This window comes from Penicillium canescens (genome assembly GCF_028828765.1).
Source record: "Penicillium canescens strain IBT 15451 chromosome Unknown utg000009l_segment0_segment0, whole genome shotgun sequence".
Lineage (NCBI taxonomy): Eukaryota > Fungi > Ascomycota > Eurotiomycetes > Eurotiales > Aspergillaceae > Penicillium > Penicillium canescens.
Window position 1 is genome coordinate 2,113,922 of NW_026703971.1, and position 22,204 is coordinate 2,136,125.

Below are 22,204 nucleotides of genomic sequence, written 5' to 3' on the forward strand. Positions count from 1 at the left end.
AATATGTAGGATGCAAAAGTTCGTGAGTATCATCCACAAGACCCAACGCACCTTTCTCACATCGGCGAAAACGAGATGCAGGCGCGAGTAGAGGACGAGGGCTTGGCCGGTAACCATAGCGTACCATCCAACTATGAAGGGAATGGATGTCGCGAGATTGGATGACTGAGACAAGAATCGTGCCATGGCAGGAATGGCGTGCACAAGGATGCCCCAGGATGCGAATTGCATGCTCCAAAAATATAGGCTGCGGTAGTGTTTGAACGTATCAATTGTGACGATCCCCGTCTCAACGGCATTGTACGCCCCGATCGAGAACATGGATACAATTTGAATGATGGATATATTATCCATAAGAATGGCGCTCACATTGGGGGGAGGCTGGTGATGACTGTATCCATGGTCTGATATGATTGTCACGAGTACTAAGATGTCTCTTTTGTTTGAATTGATGGATGGGATCAGTAGCGGGTTTTAAGGGTTATTCCATTGAACCAGGATGTGAGCGTGCTCATATTGAAATATGAAATCATGACACAATAGCTATCTAAGTTCCAAAGTTCTTAGAACACTTGTCAACTAGGATTCTAGCCTTGGATGCGTTGGGTGGGTCGCAACAGAGTTAACTATACCGTAGAGCTACAAAGCATATGATTGAACCTCAATTCCAGCCCAGTCATGTTGGTGGGAGGGCTTTTTTTCCAGTCTACTAATGGCATGCTATCACTTAACTGGAACAAAGGTTCCTTTCCACTAAGTCATATCAATGGTTACTATCATAACAACCGTGGAACGCAGAGCAGGATCCACGGTCGGTGGCCAAATGTCAAACTATCGTGACAAATTATTTTTTTATGAATCACGGAACCGCGTGTTTGGTGGAAGACGGCGATGATTCATGGCAATTAGGTTTTAAGCTCCGATCTAGATCTCCCGTCCGCTTCTCCACTTACTTTTAGGTCTATCATGCTTACGGCTGCCGCTACAGTGTAACTGATTTACTGGAGGAAATGGACCGCACTCATCACGATTTCGGCTTTTGACATAGAGTATGTGATGAAATGGCTACGATGGTGTTTATGAACATTATTGGTCGCGCGGTCCTGAGTATTAACAATGTTGGGGAAAGATGCTAAGAAAATATTTCCGGTTCATAGAAGTTCAGGTGCTCCACGCTGACTCCTTTCATTTCCAAAGGCCAATCGGTTTCTCGGCTTTTAGTACAAAAACCGGACTAGGGAGGAAATATCGGATAGGGAGGTAGTATGCTTATCTGCAAATGGCTGATGCAGAGTGAAATACACAGCTTCTAGAACGTTCTACAGCCCAGAGAGATGAAGAAGCAGAAGTGACGGAAGACCGAAGGGTTCTAGAAACACATGACCACGCATCTTGTTGGCATATCACTCTGTTCTAGAAAGACTACATGATATGCAATTACCTCGCCTGCCCAGAAGTTACATCCTAAGCAACAAAGCCATTCCACCTGCACGACAATGGCCCACCAAGACTAGGCTTGTAGATTGTGTCTGGAATTTTGCAAGCCCTTCCAATTTCTTCTGAGTGCCACAATAGAACCTCCTTGATCTACTGTCCCATGGGTCATCACTGGGATTTTCACTGCAGAACTGTACCAGCCTCCGTCCATATTCATGCTCGTGATTTGATTGGTCCAGCTGGTGCTATTTGTGTCCAGGGTCCCATCAGGAGTGTGATAATAGCGTTGCAATCTCGTGAGCGGGGTGGCGATTGACAAGGGACCAAACCGGGAGCCATGGTAGCTGAAATGGCTCATATTGTTGTCCTGGAAACCAGGCCTTGATTCTGGCGACAGTGGAACTGCTTAGAATTTAGGTCCTGTCTCCGCTATAACTGCATTCATTAATGAGGACCGTGACAGGGAGGATTGCTGTTATTAACAGGATGGCGCCGATCATGTAGAGTTGGGCAAGAGATACTAAGTACATTATATCTACGCGCAAAGAGTCCTCCTTGGGTGAAAGAGCGACGGGGAAAATTCAAATGTAGCGTGTCGTGAGACACCACTGATTGCATGGACTTAGTGCGGGCCGGCCGATCACTTCGTCCACAGTGGACCGGCAGGCTTTTTTTTTCTTTTGGTTCTTTTTTCTACTTCGCGCTAGCACCCCGTGGGGTCCGGTGTGCAGAATTTGCTAGAGGTTCTCTGCTCATGGACCACATGCTAGCAAAAAAGACTTGGAAAGGGAACAGCGTTTCCACCTCCGTTTCAGGTCTTTTCGTTTGGCCTCCACCTAGCCCTTTAAAGTCTTTGTTACCCAGGAGGCTACTGCGATTCATCCTACTCATCAGTTTACCCGCAATCCACTGGAACCAACAACAATCTCTCGACCGGAAAGGTTCAGTATGGCAAATGCACCCAAGCCCTCTCGGAGTGCGGGAAGTGGTGCTACCAAAACAAAGTCTCGTACTAGCAGATCGCGTGCTGGTTCGCCTGGTTCTGTTCGGTCGACAGTTTCTACGTCCAAGGCGGACCGCAATCCTCAGAGCCTTGTAGCGAAGCTACACAAAGACCTGGTATGTCATTCCCTATCTTGTCTTCGGTTATTCGTATATTTCTGCACCGACAGACATTATGCGGTCCTCCCTGGATAATGTACTCTTGGCTGACGAGCGTTTCCAGGGACATTCTATGACGAAAACCGCCCGGAGGCAAGAGCATGAGGCGACACATCGACAATGTTTGGATGTGATGGACCAGATTCAAGAAGAGTTTGAACTAGCTCTTGGGAAAATGGACCATGAAATATCCCATCAATCTCAGTCGATGCAGCGTCTACAAGCGGAAAAGGCCGAAGAGTCTTCGAAACTACAGCAAGCTCTCGCAGCAAAAGACAAAGCCTTGGAAGAAAACCAGAGGCTTGAAGGAGAACTCTGCCATATCAAGCAGCAGCTTGAGTCACTTGACGCCGCCACGCAGGATCAGATTTCAAGGAACGATATTCAGCCGGCCTTGCATCAGACGCACTGTGAGCTGGTATCGGCGACCACTCGGCTCTGGAACACGATTGATGCCCTTCAGAATGGTAGACCGGCATCCTGCCTTCCCGGCTCTGAAGTAATTTACGGAGCTTGGCCCGACCAGGACGGTCTTTATGGGAATTTGGGTCAGAATGCCCTACCTGGGTTCTCCGCATCGAGTAACTATTACCCGCTTGGTACTCAGCCGGCGGCAACCCCAGCCAACCAGTATGAATCACTTGTGTGAAGCATGACGGGTTCAGAGCTAGGAACAGCTTTGGCTGTGGCGGCACCGCAATTCGATATAACCATCACACAGATAGATAGCTCAAGGCATAATGAAAGCGACACCACCGCCATCCCAGGATAACAGTAAGAATAACAGTAAAGTATGAACCAGATATATGCATTGGTTTATCTTCCACTATAGTAGAAAAAGCTTCACGTAAAAATATACTCGGACGATCGGACTTTTGCTCTGCCAATTGGACGGGAGAGGGAATGCTCCATGGCCGCTGAATAGGGGGCCCACAGTCCAAGTGGGCCATGATCGCCCGGTCGTTCATCTCGTCAATATGATTTCTATCGACGCTTTATCTCCTGCCCCGCAGCGCTGCGGTTATATATAGCTTCAAGCGAGAGTCTGCAAAGTTGAAATATAATTGTTCGCATAGCGCAACGTAATAAGAATACCTCAGATAAGGGCTGACATCCGGCTCTAGACTATAGACTTAATTTCGTCATATTTCCGGTCTGAATCACTGCTGCGACCGAAGCGATCGTCTAGATGTATCACCCTCAGTAGCATTGTTCTCCCCCTTTTTGGCCCTCATTTCAATAGCCGTCTCCACGACAGCCAACCGACTGCGGATTTCCTCCAGATCACTGCGAATATTTCCAATCCAGCTGTTCTGGTTATTCAATGACTTCTGGATGGACCTGCAAAATAATCAGCCTATGTTCTTTCTCTGATGGGTCGCACGACTGACTTTGTTCGGACATCTAGTCTAAGCGTTGTAAGTCAGCATATCACAAAACACCATTCCAAGGGAGCGGATTGACACTCACTCTGCCAGACATTGGAAGGCGATCATATTGCAGTTCTCGGAGAGATCCTGTCCGGGTTGTTCCAGTTCTTCGTCTGGTCTTGGGCCCGTACTGCAGGTGTGCAGAGGACTTTCCTGGCCATCATCCACTGTGATTCCATTGCGGTCGTTGCCAAAAGAGTCGTCCTCCTGAGAACACTCGTCCTCCGTAGTATCCCCCGCCGTGGATCTGGGCGGAATCCAGATATCCTCAGATCCGGAGGATGACAGGGACAGTGCACGTTGTAAACGGCTCCGAAAGCTTTGTCGTTGATCAGTAAACGGAAGTTTTCGAATTCCACCCATAGCTGAATCTGTGTCAGGGTGAGATAACGAGTTTTCGAGTCGGATGTTATAGGAGAAGTCGCTGAGGCTTTTATGAAGAATTTGCTCTCCAAACCGGAGTTTGCGATAGGGTTTGCAAGGCGCACTATTTTCCATCAGTACGTACCGCAATCGTCGCTTAATTTGGAATACATTTTAGCCAATCAGGCACGAAAGTCATTCAACTTTAGAGGAAGGGACTTCGTCAGAAGGCAAAGTTTTTGCCTCTGAAGTCTGTTTCATGTTACCTTAATACCCGGTGGGGCTCGGTTTAAGAACTCATTACTTTTTTCATTTCCACAGACAGTCATTGTGTTCGAGATATTGACAAGTACTAAACTGAAGGGTGGTCGTTCTTGTAACTATGATTGTGTTCGGGCGCTGGGAGTCCGGGGGATTCTGAAGTACGGAGTCGATAGAGTACAACTCAGACTGACCGAAGCGACTGTCCAGAGTGGTCCATGATCATGCCACATGCCTTCAGAAAATTTCAGATGAACCAAGGATACTATCTCAGCTTTTACTGGGACCTGGAGGGGATTAAGGCTCACCTTTCCCATCCATGCGGAGTTCAAGTCGTGCCACTGCTCAAAAGGTCTCTCTGGTTCCTGTTAGTTCATGCGAGCGCTATGCCTCCTCGAAGCGAGGTAGCCTGGTCGGAATGGGAGGAGAAGAACCTTCTCTCCTGGCTGGATGCCCATAGGGCGCTGTCGTGGAAAGCCCGCTCCGACGCATATTATGAACAATATCAGGTGGACCGAAGCGTTGAGTCTCTACGAGGGAAAATGTACCATATCTTGCGCAAGCAACGTCGCTCTGGTGCCAGATCGCCTAATCATTCAGGCAATCGAAACCGAGCAGGAACTTCTCGTCGCTCGGTCGGCCGTAGGGCTTCATTGGCAACTCTCCCGAATAAAAGGCCTGCGCAAAGCAACATTGAAAAATGGTTTCAAACAATTTTAACGGCCGAGCCTAGCCATATCGACAGCATTGAATCAACCAAGACGAAAGGCTGGAGACGAGGTATGAGCTGACCTTCTTCCAACGTTTGTTACAAGCTAATCATCAATCACAGGCCGCGCGATGTCATTACTCCGTCCGTCCCGGCGTAAAGAAACGCGATCGTCATCGCAGATTTGGCACTACGTACATCGTGTCTCTGCTGCCAGGAAGATGAGATACCGATGCGCGGAACGTACATGCTATCAGCAGTTCGCTGGCATGCGCGCTACATTGTGATCTCCAAGCAACAATAATAACTATCTTGATGAATTAGTGTTGTTGGATGATGCTACAAACAGAAGATGTGGCAGCTGAGCAATCAAGATGCAAGATGATAGATATCTACGTGGTTGTATGTATGAAGCTAGTGTCAAAATATGAACAAGCATCAATCCTCGGAATCCCAACAATAGATCACAACAATAGATCACAACAATAGCTGGGAAGTTACAAGGCCATGGTTTGACAAAGGTTACCCCAAACACGGTGGAACATTACCGGGGTCGTCGATCAATCTCTGAACCCTGAAATAGAATTTCGATGAACCATGGAAACGGTCACACGGTGAGAGAATGCGGCTGTCATGAATGATCGGCGAGAAAAGCTTATCTACAAATTTTCTGCTCCACGTGCTTTCTAGGTTGCTCGTGATTAAGTCCTACAGCTTAAAAGAGAAGTCCAGAGAATTGGCATAGAATCACCACAGTCTTTACCTGCTCATGTACAGGACATTGGACCAGCGCGGTACTAGAAAGATTCTCTATCGCTGGAGTCTGAAGATGCAGAGGGCGATTGCAATAAAGTTCGGGGCCGCAGGAGGGCCGACCCACAGCGTCAATCCATATCCGAAAGCCAATCGGTTCCTCGGTTTTAGTGCAAAAACCGGAGATATTTTTACATAAGCTCATGTGGTGTGTCCATGATTGGCATAGTCTACAAGCTGTCTGCTAGACATATTGGACGGGCCATTGAATGCGGCTGATGATGGGGTTGTGTCGGATTCAAAGAGAGTACAATATCTAGGAAAGCTTTATGCAGGACAGAAGTCAAAACTTCTAGAAAGTTCGACAGACCTGATAGACAAGGAGCAGCTTGCCACTTGACAGGAGAATTACTCTTGTGACAGGAACCAGGAAAGCATAACCACGGATCGGGATTTAGCCTATGCCAGAATTTGCGTGATATTCCAAATACCTCACCTGCCTGGACCGTACCTCGACCGTACCTTCTACGCAACAAAGTCCTTTTCCATCGGACACTGACGGCCGTCAAGTTTGGGCTTGTGGATCGTGTCTGGACCTTTGCAAATCCTTCATTTCTTCTCCGGGCCATAAATAGAACCTCCTTGATCTACTGTCCCGTGAGTCGTCGCTGGGATCTGCATCGCAGAACCGTACCTGCGTCTGTCTAAATTCACGCGTGGTGTTTGATTGGTCCGTCGGATGCTATTTGTATCCAGTGTTTCCTCAATGTGATACTAGCGTTGCAATCTCGCGAGGGGGTGGCGATCACGAGAACCTAGCTTGCGAGCCTTGGTAGCTGCAACAGTCCACATGGCTTGTCCTGGAGACTACGCTCAGTTTCCTATTGCATACTTTTCAATAGGGCCAAGACTTTTGATTGTTGTCCCAAAAAGAAAGACAATCTCCAGCTGTGGTTGAGAGTACATTCCTAGTGTCTGTGCCGCCACATTGCAGAAGTCATAATGAAGGCAGCATTAGTAGGCCGCAGGCAAGCACAGGAAAACACACAGGAAACCAGCAATTGATTGGCATTCGAGAAGCGCGGGTACTAGACAATGGTGTAGAAGCAATAAAGTATGGCCATTCCAACAACCTGATCTCGTTGCATACTCGGTTGTGATAATGCCGCAGCAATGGATAGTGACCGGTCTATGTATCATCCCTGGTTTTGATCCTTGGAAATCAAAGCTCATATCGACCGCCCCTCGTGATGCTTGGATGCAATAGGAAGGAAAAGCATTTTGAAGCCTCTCTCGTTATTTGTAAGTTATTCAGCTAACATTGTCTTGGAAAGAGACGCGCTTTTTCTGATATCGTTCGTTCGGTAGGGACTGGGAAGAGACAAGCATCTTCTTGAGATCTTGCATCTCACGCTTGAGAACTTCGAAGTCAGTAGCAAGACTTTTCAGGGTTAGTGAACGCCTGATGTCCTTGCTCTTTCTTACCCTGCATCCGTCTGTCAGCACATCTCTTGTTTTTAAAATCAGGTTCTAAAAAATTCAAATAAACATAAATGAGGCAGGATAGACAGCATGCAAGGAGTGTGTACTGACTTCATTCGCCCGGCAGATCTGAAATTACTTTGTTAGAAGATTGGAAGTCAAGGTGGCACATGATAGTAGAGGTGTTTGCTTACTGCTTGGTCGAATATGCGCGCCTGTGCAGCCCGGACGATGAATCATCAACTGTCACTGATTCTTGACTATGTTTGATTAAATCCCCGCTGCGGCGCCTGCTCCCATGTTGATTTCCTGTGCCAGCTGGTACTCCATCACGTTCCATCTGTATGGAGGCAGTGGATTCAGTTTGGCGTTCATTCCCGGTCCGATTGCGAAGATTTCGTTCTTCCAGCATTTTCACAAGTTGGTCAGTATATTTGCGAGGTCGATGCTCCGAACTTCGATGATCCGGAAGCGGCAAGTCCATGGTTCTTGGGATTTCAACGAAGTTTGGAAGGGAAAATAGAATTTGTTAGGAGTGGTGGGACTTCCACAGAGAAACCAAGTCTTATTTATACTTCAAGCGCGTTGAAAATTTGATCGCGAGGCATTTCTAAGCCAAGGAAACGTTGTCTTTATGCCCAACAATTGCGGAGGCGTTTCACCACGGAAGGCGGTGGAATTCGACGTATTTGCCACCAGTGGGGACCAAGGGTGTTACTGGCGAGATGGGCCCAACCACGAGTACAATCGAGCGTGACTGTCGGCCACAAAGACCAGAACATTATTTCAGCGTTGTCGAAACGTTTCAATTCTCTTCAACGAAACAGTGACCCGGAACCAGGATGATTAGGAGTAGAGTGTCACCGTTGAGCGATTTAATTGCAAATTCAACAATCTGTAGGAATCACATTTTTGCGGCGTTGCTTTCTTGTGACAGTTGATGAAAGTGGTTCACCATACTCAACGCAAGATTTGAGAGAAATGATCCCAGGTCGAAACTTGAGTCTGTAGGCCACAAATTCTCCAAACACCATTTCAACGTCGTTCAACGTGCTTCAACGCCAATCAAAGGACAGTGATTCTCGCTACCCTCGGCGCAACCGGTTCCTTGGTAGAGACCTGACCGAAAAATTATAAAAGGGGCCGGATTCCCAGCCCAAAATTCCCAGGACTTCCATCCTCACACTTTGGTCTTCACACTTTGATGCATCATAGTGTCCCTCTCTTGCCTCTGGGCTTGAGAGCTTCCGTGACCACGGCTGTCGCTGCCACGAGCCCAGCGATGTAAGACTGTGCTCCCTCGCTGCCATGAGCCCCGCGAGTGTAGAAAGGTGCTTCGCAGGATAGGTCTGCGTGAACAATAATCCTCGCAGGGGGGTGCTGCGAAAACAAGACTACCCCGCAGGATAGGTCTGCGTCAACAATAATCCTCGCAGGGGGTGCTGCGAAAACAAGACTACCCCGCAGGATAGGTCTGCGTCAACAATAATCCTCGCAGGGAGGTGCTGCGAAAACAAGACTACCTCGCAGGATAGGTCTGCGTCAACAATAATCCTCGCAGGGGGTGCTGCGAAAACAAGACTACCCCGCAGGATAGGTCTGCGTCAACAATAATCCTCGCAGGGGGTGCTGCGAAAACAAGACTACCTCGCAGGATAGGTCTGCGTGAACAATAATCCTCGCAGGGGGTGCTGCGAAAACAAGACTACCTCGCAGGATAGGTCTGCGTGAACAATAATCCTCGCAGGGGGGTGCTGCGAAAACAAGACTACCCCGCAGGATAGGTCTGCGTGAACAATAATCCTCGCAGGGGGTGCTGCGAAAACAAGACTACCCCGCAGGATAGGTCTGCGTGAACAATAATCCTCGCAGGGAGGTGCTGCGTCAACAAGACTACCTCGCAGGGGGGCGCTGTGATGACAAGTGAGACCCGCAGGAGACCGCTGCGTTAACAAGTTCTCTGCAGGAGACCGCTGCATTACCAAGTTCTCTGCAGGAGACCGCTGCATTACCAAGTTCTCCGCAGCCTAGGTCCTGCGTCAACAAAGCGCCTCGCAGGGACATCTGCGACACCAAGAGTCTCCGCAGGGACATCTGCGACAACAAGAGCCTCCGCAGGATGGGCTCTGCGTCAACAAGTGTGCCTCGCAGGATGGGCTCTGCGTCAACAAGTGTGCCTCGCAGGATGGGCTCTGCGTCAACAAGTGTGCTTCGCAGGATGGGCTCTGCGTGATCAAGTGTGCTTCGCAGGATGGGCTCTGCGTCAACAAGTGTGCCTCGCAGGATGGGCTCTGCGTGATCAAGTGTGCTTCGCAGGATGGGCTCTGCGTCAACAAGTGTGCCTCGCAGGATGGGCTCTGCGTGATCAAGTGTGCCTCGCAGGATGGGCTCTGCGTCAACAAGTGTGCTTCGCAGGATGGGCTCTGCGTGATCAAGTGTGCTTCGCAGGATGGGCTCTGCGTCAACAAGTGTGCCTCGCAGGATGGGCTCTGCGTCAACAAGTGTGCCTCGCAGGATGGGCTCTGCGTCAACAAGTGTGCCTCGCAGGATGGGCTCTGCGAAACCAAGTACTCCAGACCTTCCGTGACCACGGCTGTCGCTGCCACGAGCCCAGCGATGTAAGATTTGCGCTCCCTCACAGCCAATGAGCCCTGTGACTGTAAAAATGTGCTCCCTCACAGCCAATGAGCCCTGTGTATGTAAAAATGTGCTCCCTCACAGCCAATGAGCCCTGTGTATGTAAAAATGTGCTCCCTCGCTGCCCTGAGCCCCGCGAGTGTAAGAGTGTGCTCCCTCGTTGCCATGAGCCCCGCGAGTGTAAAAATGTGCTCCCTCGCTGCCCTGAGCCCCGCGAGTGTAAAAGGTGCTTCGCAGGACGAGCTCTGCGTCAACAAACGTGCTTTGCAGGGGATTGCTGCGTTAACAAGCCCTCTAGCAATGTGCAGGCACCTCTTCGTGGTGTTAGAGACCAGTATTCGATATTCAACAGTATTCGAAGAAGCAAAGACCTGCCCAACCTCCTCATAGTCTGTTTCTTTTTCCGAAGGATCATCATTGGATAGATAGAATGAGCCCTAGATAGATCGTCCCAAATTCAATGGCCAAAATTATACGATAACAACGAAACTGTCATTTTTATCAAAGGGGAGGTTCCCAAATGTTCTGCACTGATGGTTTGCGATCCGATAGTCCTTTCGCGTAGTGAAATTGACACCCTTCATTCAGGCGTAGAGCAAACATGTTGGTGAGAATTAGTGAGAGTGTCGATGCGTTGATGCGTTGATGTGTTGATGTGTTGATGTGTTGATGTTGATGTCTGATGTTGATGTCTGATGTTGATGTTCGATGTTGATGTTGATGTTGATGTTTGATGTTGATGTTTGATGTTGATGTTTGATGTTGATGTTTGATGTTGATGTTTGATGTTGATGTTTGATGTTGATGTTTGATGTTGATGTTTGATGTTGATGTTTGATGTTGATGTTTGATGTTGATGTTTGATGTTGATGTTTGATGTTGATGTTTGATGTTGATGTTTGATGTTGATGTTTGATGTTGATGTTTGATGTTGATGTTTGATGTTGATGTTTGATGTTTGATGTTGATGTTGATGTGGTGAATGGTCGGGCGGTGAAGGGAGTGCTGGTCACCGTCTCACAGAGGCAACGCGGTCTCTTGCCATGTCCCCCACATCATAGAAACTTCAATTGCCTTTTTTTTTTTTTTTTTTGATCCTGCAAAGCAATTTTGATCCCTGTTGGTCACACCTTGACTATGGCCTCGAAATAATTGTGCAACTCTGATCACGCAATATACTGTACACTCAAGATCAGAAATACGAAGTGTAGACCCATGCGATGTGTCTAGAAAATCTGATCATGGGTTCAATTCAAGATGCTTATGTGATAGGCTCAGTTTCTTGCGTCGCCAAAGAAATTGCTTGAGATGACTATTGCTAGTCACTCGAACCTATTCTACACTAGAATGCCTACATCATAGAGCGATTGCGAGAGTGAGAGTTTCTTTCTCTCGAGGTTAACATGTCATTGGTAGCTTTGGCTCGGGAATATCTGATCCGCTCCTTCTACATGTAGGAGCCGTCGCAACTCTGTGAATAATATCCCGCCAGTAAATTGAACCAGTCTTTCGTAGAAGTCCACTACAGCGATGAAGAAACGGTCGTTACCTTCTGTGAGGCTTATTCCCCACTACATGCGACAAATCACGCGCCGCTGCTGATATAGCATGATTAAATTCCGATCGGGGGTCCAACGAGTTATCTGGAATCAGAACCGGTAAAGACACTCTCCACGATCACCGCTCAGGACCTGGTGATATCTGTACAGGGGTGTTCTAACCCACGTGTGACCCTAGCAGGCATCCGCTCCAACTGCTCCCCAAGCAAATATAACATGAGCGCTTATTGGGCTAGACAATTCAGTATAGGCTGTACAGGATATTCAGAGGTCCTAGAACCCGAGGGCTCTTGTGATTCTGTTACAGACATCAAACCCACCTTCACGGTGAATTGCTCGAACAGTGATATGCCAGATATCGTCTTGGGCGCGGAGAAATACATCATAGATGGTCAAAGAACAGTGAGCTCAGAGACGTAGAGGAATCGGTGATTTGCTGGCAAGACCTGCTTGCGCCTCCAATTGCGATATGTTAGACGACGGTCTCAATGGACGAAGGATACTGGATAACTTGACTGACCTCCAGCTGCTCTGACATTCAAGGTGTATGGGTTTTGCACGTAGTGCTCGGGCTTGGATAGAAAAACACAGGCTTAGGAATGAAATCGCCAAGCTCCTGCCTAACAGGGACGAGACAAACAATCCTGATAGCATGCAGCTCCGTGTATGTCCGAGTGGTTCCCGCTCGCTCGAATATGTCGATAAGCTGAGCAACGAGGAGAGGAAGAGGAATCAGGGGGACTCTATCAGGCGTGGTTCTTGGGTCATGGGTCCTCTCAATCGTTTGGCCATCCTCGGTCTTGTCCATCGATTTGAAGCTGACTGGCTATTGTTAGTTGATTCGGGTAGAAATGACGGGACTTTTGCCTCACCTTCTCCATGCAAGCAGTCTCGACTAACAACCTCGCCAGTACGAAAATATGGCTCTAGCTAGATAAAGCATTGGCTGCGTTGGCTTCTCCCGGTTTCTTAGGGGTTTTATGCTCAAAAGACGCTAGACGCCATCCAAGAACAATGATGGCCACCCACTGGACGCCGGGGATCCAAGCCGCAAGTAGGCTATCCCATGTAGGTGTTCAAATGCCGAGAGACAGACACTGCTATGCGCTCTGTGGGGTCTTGCATCAGGTAAGCATACCAACGCGTGATCTGATGAACCAAATCGACTAGAACGTCGAGGGAGAGACTCATCGATGCCACCGGTAGTCATGAGGAAGAAACAGAGCATGCGATGGTGTTGGTGCAGGAGAGGTTGAGCAGACAAGACAGTTGATCGCTTCGAATTCGAGTGTGGGAATATGAGGGAGCCTCCTGTTGTGAGACCTGAGTCAGCAAGTGTTGATCCAGGACGAGGTGTCGTGCTTTACGTTGTTCATGAAGAATTCCCCGAGTGTACGGTTGAGACAGATGGTCAATTAGGATCGTCATCATACCAGCTTACCAACTAGATCACTGCCAATTCTGTTCTGCAATGCAGTCACCAACACGCCATGTTGTATCCATGTTCGTCGCACTCTCCGGCTGTCGCTTCGAGAAGCCGCGCCGGATGCACGGGCAAGTTCACAAGACGGCAAATGCGCGTGACGAACCCGCCTATGACAAGAAATTGTACAGTCGTAAAGGGAGACCGCTTCCCATAGGCGGCGAGAGGCTGAGGCACTCAAGTCGTATGAAAAGGCGGTGAGAAGGGGGAAGACGCGACGGCGCGTCGGCTCCTTGGTCTTATCTGAGTCGGCGGGAATAGGTAACTCGCCACGAGACCTTGCGCGGTTGGCGATGGGCTGCTCCTGCAACGGCATGAAGATGTCAGTAGTGTTCGTGTCTGGGGCACAGACTTGGCACAAATCATCGGACCCGGCGCATCAAGAACCGCGATATCCACTCACCTTACCATAGAGAACAAGGTTCTCGAGCTTATGTGTCCTGTTGTTGGCCCGCGTTGGCCTTTGATTTGCAGTTTTCACATAGGACATGCTGCATGGTTTGATGTGGCAGGGCTAGAAATGGTGTGTAAGCCATTTCATGACCTTGCCCGGAGCACTGACGGCGCCGCTGGTTCGGACTCACATTAGGGCGCTGTCAACGGTTTCCTGTCCATCATTAGCTTGTCGACCGGCGAGACATGTAGAACTCACATGTTCTGAAAGAAGACACGGAAAAGGGCTCCGTGGCTTTGCGCGTGCATTGGACGGAATGCATAGATCCTTGTTTCGCATCCTGTCTGAAGTAAGTCTATTTTCGGACAGGGGCGCGCTGAAATTTACATACCTGTATGGAAGTCTTTATTTTGCATCGATATATTCAGGGACGGGACAGTGGTCGGTTGCTATGGTGGACAGATGTTCGCATAGATACTTTGGCCAGCTAACCCCGATCTGCTTCTCGACCGGCTGGCATGGGTGGCATAGTGGACCTGGTGGGAATCTCATTCTCACAAGCACTTTCTAGCTTGTCCGTCCACAACGTAATTACAGTATAGATGTCAGTACATTGGAAATCCAGTAGGGATGAAGGGAAGAACTTATCAGATGCCTCAAACCGAGGGCCTGCTCAACTTTGCGCAGCAAGTGACAGTGTTGTAGAACAAATTGCTGGGGGCAGAGGGCGAATTTATAGGTTTCTCGGCTCCGTCGCGTACGTGCCCTATTATAGAGCAAAGGTTCAAGGACACGACGCTATCCTAAGTGAGGTCTGTTGCAATTCATGCCTTCGTTCTACCGCAACTATTTGCAGCGAAATTTTTGGTGTCATGTTAGATGCCCACCGACTAAAAATGCTAGGGTCATCTTGAGAATTAGATCAAAGTGAGTCGGTTAAGAAACGTTGGCTCACTGTTGAATCTACGGTCCTAATACTGAGGCAATGGAAGCTGTTCGTTCTTTGATCTTACCAAGAGCGCTCACATTTTCATCTAAAAAACATGGAAATTTTCTGGCCTCGCTCGAGTGTTGATTGTCTGCGCTGTGTGGTTCTGTCCCTCTAGGCTGCGGAAAGCGTCAGGCCGCGGTCGCGCGGGCACGGGTACTCAACCCGTCAACCCGTTGAAGCTTGGCCTTCCTTGTTGACGGGGTTTTGTAGCTGTGATCATGGTTGAGATAGATATTCTTTTTTCGATTTTCTTTTTCTGTCCTCTAGATTTTACTCTATTTACGTTTGGGATTTCTGAGCTCTCCAACGAATGTGGAAAATGCGTTGTGATTGAATATATATCTCCTGGACCGTTCATCACCAGTAAGCCACTAATATGAGGCACATTCACCAACCATCAACACCACGAGACTGATCACCAGCACCATCATTGAACAGACTGCAAACAGAGTGCTGAGATTAAAAAGCTGACTACGCTGGTTAACTTTCCTGGTGAAAATGAGACTGAGTACCTAGCCACCGATGTCCTCTAGTCTATAAAAGCCTCCAAGAATTAGTGGACATGCTATTGCCCAGATACTCGTTCCCCTGAGATCAAGATGGATGCCCCTAACAGCACGCCGGACCAGGAAAGAGAAGGAGAACAACAGCCCAGTGCATTGCCAATCGTTTCTGAAAAAGAGAATTCGCAGGAGGCTTCTGATCATGTCCCTCCACTGGTAAGTAAAGCGGCTCAGCTTCCAATGCTCTTGCTGACCATCGCAGCTCTCTCTTTCGCCACAGGAAGCAGAAACAAGACATACCTTGGCGACCGAGCCATTCCAACCTATTCTGAAGGTACTAGCAGACCTCGAACGCAACGATCCCAAGTCCGCCTTTCCCGCGGCTCGACTTGTCGGGCTGTATCGACGCCTATGGGAGTCGTGCGTGTCCAAACACATCGATGGCCAGAACCTAGAGCAGAGCAATCGGATCTTGAAGGAGGCTAGCAGTCACCTGACTAAAGAGAGGGACGGACTTCAGCTTCGCCACGACAAGCAGCTGTCTCGGCTGCGCTTTTTTGACCAGGCACTGGAATCATCTCGGGGTCGATTGACTAGGATCCTCGATGACTGGGATCACCCTTGCAGACTCAACCTGGCAGGGCTGCCAGGCATAGGAAGAGAAGGTTGAAGGGTTCTATATTCTTGATTGTCCTATGTCTTTTACCATGTGGAGAGTATCCAATGATGTAGAGTATCCAACGATGTTGCAATGAAGAGTTACCGCAGGAAAAGAAGCTTATATCTTTTCGAGAACTCATATTACAGCTTTTGTGGAATGTGTCTGCGAATAATCTCGCATGTTCTGGTGTCGCTTTTATTACCCTAATATATTATAAACGAAAAACTACGGATCCAGTGACAATGTGGCCAGTGTAGCTAGCGGAGAAAGTGTCGATTAACTCGGCCGTCCCGCAAATCATCACGACAGCTACCGGAAGTAGATGTCGCCAGCTCGTACAGACCACCAAACCTTCTCCCCGGAGACCTCTTCAACAATCTTTGTGGAGTGTTGGCGTCTTCCATTCTGCTTCGAATGGCCCTCTGAATGTAATCGTTCCTGGTTAGATCCAGAGACTTCGTCAAACTGAAGTAGTTCAGTCTGGGATTGACCACAAGTGCATCAACAATCGAGGAATGCCCGCCTTTGACCGCCAACATCAATGGATCCTCAGAACATTGATTCCTGAGGTTCACATCAATCCGATTATGGCTTAGTAGTGCCTGAACCATCTCCAATTCACCACAAGCGGCGGCAATGCAGAGAGCAGTGTCGTGAGTTGCGATCGTGCTTTCATTGATGTTAAGACGTGCGTCTTGCTGCACCAAGAGTCTTACTACATCGAGATGGCCATGTGCAACCGCTCGACAAATGGGCGGATCTATTACATCCATTCCATTGATCTCCACGCCCTGCACACTTAACAGACAAGCAACCGTGTTCATGCGTCCGTGATATGCGGCCACGGAGAATGGAGAGTGGCCTCCAACACAGAGATTCAGACTGATCCCTGGCACCGCCAGCAGCCGTCGTAGGAGCACGGTATCCAACCTGGCCGCGGCGTGGTGGAGAGATGTAGACAGCGTCTCGAAACTCCCGCGGCCTCCAACAAAATTGACGTTGATGTCTTTCTCAGCCAACAGCCTTTCGGTTATCTCGTCGCATGACGAGTAAGTCGACAGCCAAAGTGGCGTATTGCCATTTTTGTCTTTGCAGTTCACGTTGGCACGGGGGTGACTTAGGAGCAAATTGACCATTTCTAGGCGATCGCTTTGAATGGCGAGATGGAGCGGCGTGTAGCCATTCCGGTTCTGGATGTCCAAATTCAGGCCCTTTTGTCCGAGAAGCCGTTTGACAACATCTACCGACCCATAGGATACTGCATGGTGAAGAGGTAGCTCAGCCTCCTGTGATGATTGGGTACCAAGAAACACCTCGGCCATCGGATCGTTTGAAAAAATCATTTCCATCACGGGTCTATTGAAGCGACATGCCCAGTCCCATGGCGAGTGGCCCGCATCATCCTGTAGATCAGGGTCGCTGCCTCTAGAAAGTAGCAGATGCACGAGCCCTATTCGGCCTGCGAAGACTGCTAGGTGGAGCGCCGTTCGGCCGTGTTTGTGCTTGATGTCCGCCTGGACGTTGGGTTGATTTAAGACACTTTTGACGGCGGAAAGATTTCCGTAGCGGACGGCATACCACAGGGCGCTCTCCCGCGCTTGATTTTGAATGTTGATGTCTAGGTCTCCACGACTGAGCAAGAGGTCCCGCACAGCAGCGGAAGAGTATTTGAGCGCCCTCATTAAAGGAGTTTTGCCTCGGTAAAATGCATTGACGTTGGCGTTGCGCTGGAGCAAAGCCTCCGCAAGACCAATGTTGTCGTATTTGACGGCCAAGTGCAAAAGATTGCTGTTCTGAAATTTGATGTTGTATTTCCAGATGCTGGGCTGCAGTTTAAAATCAAAGTCTTTGCATGATTTTGCGAGGGCAAATAATGCACTACCGTCCAAATACGACACAATCCACAGCAAAAGCTCGTTGGGCAGGTCCCTGATGTTTGGCTGTAATGTATTAGCTCATCGGTAAACCCCGTAAGAACGAATTGAACGGACCATGATTGGACAGCGGATGGAGCAAACGAAATGTAGATAGGGGTGAGGTGAGAGATGTGAAAGTAGGATATGGGAGGCCTTTATATACTCACCTCAGCCAAATTCGTGGTCAGCTAGGAGTCTAGTCTGTCACTTGGCTGAAAGGTGCGTAACAATCACACGGCAGCATCATAGCCTTGACAACAATGCTCAGACGGAGTTGTAGAATCTCTGGAGTCTAGCTCCTGGGAACGCCAAAACTGTTCCTGGTAGTGTGTCGATGACATGGGAACTGAATCTATCTCTACGTACCCACATCTTGCATCTAGCGCCATAAGAATAAATCACAACCTATCATGCACTTCGAAATTCTACAGGCAACCCAGAATTTAACCCGGCATTTGTCGACTTTGCTGCTCACCGCAGTAGTCAGTCTGTTCGCTAATGCGTGGTCACCGCGATGGACAGTCACAGGTGCAGCTGATTGCAGCAGTGGTCTGGAATGATATCCCTTCATGCAGGCCACTGATCGGCTGTATACGGCGCATACTGCGTGTGAATGCATTCTTCGACGTACCGACTGTTTCAAGGAAGTGTTCCATGCCAGCCACGCAGCCATGTAGGTAAGGAGCCCACGGCAATGGCATATAAAGCTGGCGAGGGAACGCCGCAGTGATTGCCCAACACCACCACAATCCGAAGCATTTTCTGCCTTTGACGACCACCTTAATAACTACCATGCTGCCTTGGAATCCGTTTCTCGTTTGTGAGATAGAGGTCAGCCCCAATGGCGGTCCTGGCTCTTGTTGCGGGACGACGAAAAAAGGCGAGCCGTGCAAAAACTCGATCAAAGTTGAAGACACCAAGGTCGGCCATCAAAAGTTGACCACTCTCGCCAGAGAGCCATTTGACTTGTCATCGTTGCAGTCGAAGCTCTGTGACGTCGCCAGAGACTTCCTCTGCGCGAGATGGCACCGGCAACGGCAGGCCGACCAAGTTGGCCAGCAGTGGTATGAAGCCGCCGTCCGCAACCAGGCGCGAGTACCACATGGCTCCAGAATGGCCTCTCCATCAGTTGTTGTACATTCAGGCCAGCGTCAGACATCGTCAGCCTCCAGGCGACGCCCTGCATCAGACAACACTGGCCCGTCACCTCCTCACAGGCTCAGACAAAACCAGCCGGTGCGGCTTTCAACCAACCCCGAGCCAGTGCAGCCATTCAATCCATTTGTGACTTCTGCAATGCTGCGGACGAACAGTGTTCCATGGGGCGTTTCGCCGACCCGACCAGCCATCCTCTCATCGGCAACTAATATCCGGGCGGGCGTCCAAGACTTGACGCTGCAGAGTCTCAGGCCGAGCCAAGCGGTCGACAGCATCCACGTCGACAGCATCTACTGTGTGTTCTGCCAGACCGAGGATGAAGACCATGCGGACGAGAGCGTGATCTTGCACTGCGGTCAGTGCACATCGCTCTGTCATCTGTCATGCGCCGAAGAATGGTTGGAAAAGCGAGATACAGGGTTTGGCACTTCATGCTGTGTGTGGTAAGTGTGGATGACCTTATTTCTGAGACGACCAAGACACTGATGACCGCAGCCGAAACGAAGGAGCCCTAGATGCCATCATTCGCCCCTTACGAATCCCTTCGTCGGATGCCGAGACACATTCCGTCCACACGGCAAGCGATCCATCTCCCACTGGTGGGCCCCGTCGCTCAGCCAGACTAGCAGGAACTCATCTACCGCGAGAACCTTCTACTTCTGCACCGCTTCGCCGGTCGGCACGACTGAATTTCACTCAGCGTAGGTGATCACAGGTTACAGCCGTTATAGCCGTGATATACAATTTTGAAACAAATTAGCAAGAAATGAAATACCGATGGTTAAACTCCGAAGTACAACGCGACCGTTTCATCTCGTAAGTGCTGGACACCAATACACCATAGCCAGTAGCTATTGACTGCTTTGGTGATTCCGAAAATGTCTGAGCTCGAAACTGTAGTGGTAGATAAAAGTTCTGTTTTCATGATACCTAACGGCGGTGACCAAAGAAACAGAGAAGGATTCGTCTCAGTGGAGCCGTGTCGCGTGAAGATGGGGATTGTTGGCAGAAAATCGCAACTAGCGTGCTGGCGTGAGACTGACAAACTCTCGTGCTTGTTAACTTACTCTGGGAATCAATACGTTGGCCCTGGGAACCTCAAAAGCATTTCTAGGAGTGTGAGGGTCTCACGTATACATAGAGGTGGATAGTGTTTCAAGATGAACAATCAATATTAAGAACAACTATAGTTGACTCTAGATACAAGACGTAGCGCGAGGAAGCAAAAGAAAGGTAGCTTCCTCGCGTTCAGGGGGAACCCATGTACACCATGTGGGTCCCGCGCGGATCATATCTCCATCCGTTCCGCATGCTTCATCGATATCCCTGACAAGGAGCTGTTTATCTCCTAGGAAATACTCTTAAGATCCTGGGGCTATTCCCATTTCTTGTCAGAGATCGAGCATATATAGTAGCTTGGGTGTTTGGTCGCTGACCATACATTGTGCCTTTTGGCCAGATGGCGTAGTGGTAAAACCCAAGCATCCATGAACCGTCACATTTCTAGAAAAATGAGATCTATCCCTGGGATCTTCACTCTACGTTCCTGACTCCAAACGAAACTGGCTCTGGGAATACATTGACCAGATCTGGGAGCTGTGGAGCCCCTGGGAGCTTACTTTAGGGTCCTAGAGTCAATAACCTGCCTTCCGAGACCGCGGAAAGCTCTCACAAAACACCTTCACCAACCCTGCTCACAAATTTGCGTCTGTCAAGGATATAGAGGAAGCATGCGGAACGGATGGAGATATGATCCGCACGGGACCCACATGGTGTACATGGGTTCCCCTGAACGCGAGGAAGCAAAAGAAAGGTAGCTTCCTCGCGCTACGTCTTGTATCTAGAGTCAACTAAAGTTGTTCTTCATATTGATTGTTCATCGTGAAACACTATCCACCTCTATGTATACGTGAGACCCTCACAAATCCGCAGGAAATACCTGGGAGCTGCATTGGCTTTGGGATCCGTGCAAAGAATCCCAGCCGTGATCCCTTTCCCTCAATACGTGGTCCGCACGATAGTGCTGTGGTATCATGGCCATGGACTGGTTTAGCTGCTGCTGTTGCAGTTGATACTGTAGATGGCGCGTAAGATAGTGCTGAGGGGCGTGATGTTGCGGAGGTGCAAGTTCCTTGGCGGACTGTAGTCTCATCGTCCAAGACGGTACACTCTGCGCTACCCTTGAAAGATAACCATCGTAAACAAGCACTGAGTTCGTCTGAGCGCCCTGTGAGGAGTAAGGTCCCAGACTGTGCGATGCGGTTTGCGGGAAGAAATGCTGCGGTGTGAAAGGGTTCTGGTCTTGCGAATTAAAGATTGCCATGGCCGCGGTAGTCTCGTGCTGGTCGGGATGTTCCAACGTCGAGCCCACCGAGCGTACTTGATCCAAAGATCCTAGAGAGTGCAAGCTGAATTGGTGCTTCGCGAGGGCAGCTTTGCGACGGAAACTACAACCAAGAACGCGGCAATGTGAGTCGGTAGACACTTCTGCATGGGAGGGTTATAGAAACGCTTTACCTTCGTCCGCAAGTCCGCTCTTGGCAGATGTACGGTCGCTCCCCCGTGTGAATCCTTCGATGGCGGGCCCGAGTGGAGGACTGTGGTAGTTAATAGATTTACCGGGTCGAAGGACCGTTGCGAGAGCTCACATCTGCGAAGGCTTTCTGGCACCCCTCATGGTCACAGCTATATGGTTTTTCGCCGGTATGAGTCCTGGAATGTACAGTCAAAGTGCTGCGCTGTATGAATCTCTTATCGCAATTTTTCACATCGCAATGATAGGGCCGGTCATTGGTGTGTATCCGATAATGGCGGCTCAGATCTGATCTGTGACGGAAAGACTGACGGAGTGATCGTATTAGTGTGCAAGCTGCAAGCTGATGCATGACTAGAAAGGAAAGACACGCACCTTGCCACAGTGCTCCCAGGAGCAGGTAAAATCGCGCTTACTACCGGGGTCCATGACTGCAAATTGAGTGGTCCCCGACGCAGCATATGTACCATAATGAAGATCACCGCTTGTGAACTAGAACGTAAAATGAAGGGTGGCGGTGTGCGGATAAGAATATCGGAAGAAAAGGACGCCGAAGGTAGCAAGACAGCGGAAAGTATGTCATTGACTGTCAGCCGCGCAAGCTGAGGGAAATCCGTCGAGGATCGTCTTCAGTCCTCGTCCGGGCCGTTCCGCGTCCTTGCCAACGCCCCACCGAAAACATGTAGATGAATTTGAGCTTAAGTTAGGGGCTGTAATAAACCTTGAATGGGAGAGTATGCTAGAGTACCCCTAAAGGAAATACGGCGATATTC

General features: G+C 49.4%; 1 protein-coding gene across 1 annotated transcript; it reads right to left on the bottom strand.

The window, feature by feature from the left end:
• Positions 1-20,903: 20,903 nt before the first annotated feature.
• N7446_012052 (C2H2-type zinc finger protein) lies at positions 20,904-21,860 on the bottom strand (the record flags this gene model as incomplete). The annotated part of the gene is made up of 4 exons (XM_058520794.1): positions 20,904-21,345; positions 21,416-21,495; positions 21,547-21,738; positions 21,807-21,860. Coding segments are annotated over 4 exons (768 nt in total), but the record flags the coding sequence as incomplete, so codon positions are not given.
• Positions 21,861-22,204: the final 344 nt, after the last annotated feature.